The following is a 3,476-nucleotide window of genomic DNA, read 5'->3' on the forward strand; positions in this document are numbered from 1 at the left end:
CATATAATTAAAGAAGAGAAAGAGGGTTAGAGTAACATAGGTAGATACCGTATCATGTTAAGGGTCAGTTCTTTTGATAGCTTGTAGAATAAGCTGAAATAAGCTGCCCCTACCCAGCTTATTCTAGAAGCTCAATCAAATATATTCTTTTAAAAGCCTACTAATTAAGTCTTGATTACTAGGCTTCTAGACAAATATTTTTAGTTGGGCTTCTAGAATAAGTTGCCCCTAGAAACCCAAAAAAGCTACCAAAAAAACTGGTCCTAAATGCTATGCTATTATGTGTCGTGTATGTCAATAAATGAGAATACTAGTTTATGATACTTTGCATTATAAAGATGGTATCATACCATAGTATCATATGATACTCCCATTATGAGTAGCCTTAAGAAAGAAGACTCGTGTAACTTTATTAATCAATCAATTATACTTATTCGAACGTAGAAATAGTATGCGAAGTTTGCATGCATGCAAGCATGCTGGATCAAACGTTCCACTCTAAATCGAAAATGCCTCACTCAAATCACCGGTCAACGTGTATCTACCACTGTCTACTGCGGGTTGGGTGGCCTGGAGTTGGCTGCGCAGACCCTTGATCCCCACTCAAGGAGCTCCTTGCTGGTGTCGTCCTTGTGCGCCACCACCTCGATGAAGCACAGGCAGTCCTTCTTCTCCACGGTCGCCGTCTCGATGGCCGCCGTCAGCTCCTCCTCGCACGTCACCTTGGCGGTCCAGCACTTTCCCTCGCCGTTGTGGATGGCGTCGACGAGCCCCGTGTAGTTCCAGTTCTTGATGACGTTGTATGGCCCGTCGTGGATCTCCACCTCGATGGTGTAGCCGCCGTTGTTGATGAGGAAGATGATGCTGTTCTGCTCGCAGCGGAGCATGGTGGACACGTCCTGCGCCGTCACCTGGAAGCTGCCGTCGCCGATGCAGGCGATGACGCGCTTGTCCCTGGCGCCCTGCGCGTACCCGAGCAGCGCCCCGACGGACCACCCGATGGAGCCGTACTGCATCTGGAACTCGTACCTGCACGCACGGATCACAAGGCTGCTCATATCAACTCAGCAGAACGTGCTGGCAAGAACAACTTGTAGTACGTACCCGCAGCCGTCGGGGAGCTTGAGCTTCTGGCAGTTGAACCACGAGTCGCCCGTCTCGGCGATGACGGCGCTGTCGCCGGTGAGCATCTTCTGGACGTGCTTGAAGAGCACGTTGACGCGCAGCGGCTCGCCGGGCTCGCTCTCGGGCGGCTGCCCCTCCGGCACCCAGATCCGCTTGTAGTTCTCGTACGCGGTGGTGTTCTTCTTGAGGCGTTTGCTCAGCTCCCCCAGGAAGTCCTTCATCATGATGCAGCCGAACGCCGGGCCGTTGCCGACGGTGACGCGGTCGGGCTGCACGATCACCGCCTTCTCCTTCTTGAGCAGGAACGAGTAGCCCACCGAGCTGTAGTCGTTGAAGATGGGGCCGGCGAAGAGGTAGGCGTCCGACGACTCGACGATCTCGGAGCAGAAGGCCGTGCTCACCGCGCCCCAGTAGGTGCCGATGAAGCGCGGCAGCGTCTCCGCCACAAGCCCCTTGGCCGACGGCATGGTCGCCACCGCGTAGCCGCTCGCGTCCGCCAGCTCCGCGAACGCCGCGCCCGCCTTGGCCACCCGCAGCTTCGGCCCGGCCACCATCACCGGCTTCACCGCCTTGTCCAGGAAGGCCACCGTCGCCTCCACCGCCGCCTCCAAGCCCATCTGGTTGCTCATCCTGCATGCATTGCATTGCAGGTCATTCGTCCATCATTGTATCTTCACATGTATGCATGCATGCATCTCACGATCGATCATGACCTTAAGGAGAAAAAAACCGTAGGGAGCATGCATGGAGGGAGACCTTGGTGCGAGGAAGTAGGGGACGGGGTCGCGGCTGAAGGTGGGGTGGGGGACGCCGGGGAGGTTGCAGCTGACGCTGATGTAGACGGGCTTGCTCTCCTTGAGAGCCGTGGAGATGGCCTTGTCAATCTGCTCGTGGGCGTCCTCGAGGTTGTTGACGACGGCCTGGTAGCACGTGACCGGCGTGAAGCAGCGCAGCTCCTGAGAGAAATCAGGGAGGCCGATGGTGTGATGGAGGACCCGGTTGGTGCCGTAGTCGTTGGAGTTGGGCCCGCCGACGATGCAGATCAGGGGGAGGTTCTCGCTGTAGGCGCCGGCGATGGCGTTGAGCACGCTGAGCCCGCCAACGGTGAAGGTGACGGCGCACGCGCCGACGCCCCTGGCGCGCGCGTACCCGTCGGCGGCGTAGCCGGCGTTGAGCTCGTTGCAGCAGCCGACGAGGCGCAGCCTGGGCTCGGCGATGAGGTGGTCGAGGAGGGTGAGGTTGAAGTCGCCCGGCACGGCGAACACGTCGCCCACGCCGATCTGCACCAGGCGCCGCGCCAGGTGCCGCCCCAGCGTGGCCTCCGGGGAGCCGATGAAGGTGGGCGACGACGCCGGGAACGTCGCCGGGCACGCCACCGCGCCGCTCGGCGCCCCCTTGGGCCCGTCCACCGATCCGATGCCCGTCTCCATGGTACGTACCCGAGGAGAGGAGGAGGAGAGATGGGGAGAACACTGTTTTCGTGGGTGGTTTGACCCGTGTTGGTCGTGACTATTTATACGACGAGAGAATCAAGGACGGCAAGTAATAAAATTCGGCTATTGTTGTTATGAAATATTATATTTTGCTTTCGATTTTGTCGCCTCATATGTCGCTGCGTTGTGGGATCGGAAGGCTCCTCGGGGCCACCTGTCATCCGGTGCTGGAGGTGGACGAGGCATTATTTCGTTTGATTGATGAATCGGGTGTTAATGGGGAGGGATTTGGTTTGGAGAGCAAGACAGAGTTTTTCTTACGCCACAAGGTTTGTGCACTGGTTTCATCATCCCATTAGTATATACTCGCTCCGTTCCTAAATATAAGTCTTTTAAGATATTTCACTAGGTGACTACATACAAAGCAAAATGAGTAAATATACAATCTAAAGTATGTCTACATACATCCATATGTAGTCCTTTAGTAGAATCTCTAAAAAGACTTATATTTAGAAACGAAGGGAGTATATATACATGTATTTTTTTTTGCTATGACGTATATACATGTATTCAGCTTCACACATTTTCGCATCTCTCTTTCTTTCTCTGATAACTTTTCTCTCACATGCGTACTATTGACAGCTTTTTGTCATACAAAGGTATGTGTGGGTCATTCAATAGTGCATGTGCATGCACAGGAAAAACTCATTCTTTCTCCTCTCTATCTTAAGTAATTCATATTTTTTTCCTTTAAACATGAGCAATTTTCGATACATTTAAAACATGTTTAAATTTCACCATTCAATCCACTTATTTCACTCAATCTTCTTTTCAATGTGTTTCTAAAATTGCTTATTCCAGTGAAGCAAGTTTATTTGAAATATGTGAGTTTTGTTGTTTCATAGTGTGAAATTGATT

General features: G+C 52.9%; 1 protein-coding gene across 1 annotated transcript; it reads right to left on the reverse strand.

Annotated features, from left to right (window-relative positions):
• Positions 1–387: 387 nt before the first annotated feature.
• Positions 388–2,601, reverse strand: LOC123429379 (pyruvate decarboxylase 2-like). Its single transcript, XM_045113420.1, has 3 exons — positions 1,882–2,601; positions 1,105–1,755; positions 388–1,029 (listed from the first exon to the last, which is right to left on the reverse strand). Exons 1-3 carry the CDS (start codon positions 2,553–2,555, stop codon positions 552–554), a joined length of 1,803 nt encoding a protein of 600 aa, XP_044969355.1. The 5' UTR covers positions 2,556–2,601; the 3' UTR covers positions 388–551.
• Between the last annotated feature and the right edge of the window lie 875 nt (positions 2,602–3,476).

This window comes from Hordeum vulgare, chromosome 2H (assembly GCF_904849725.1).
Source record: "Hordeum vulgare subsp. vulgare chromosome 2H, MorexV3_pseudomolecules_assembly, whole genome shotgun sequence".
NCBI lineage: Eukaryota > Viridiplantae > Streptophyta > Magnoliopsida > Poales > Poaceae > Hordeum > Hordeum vulgare.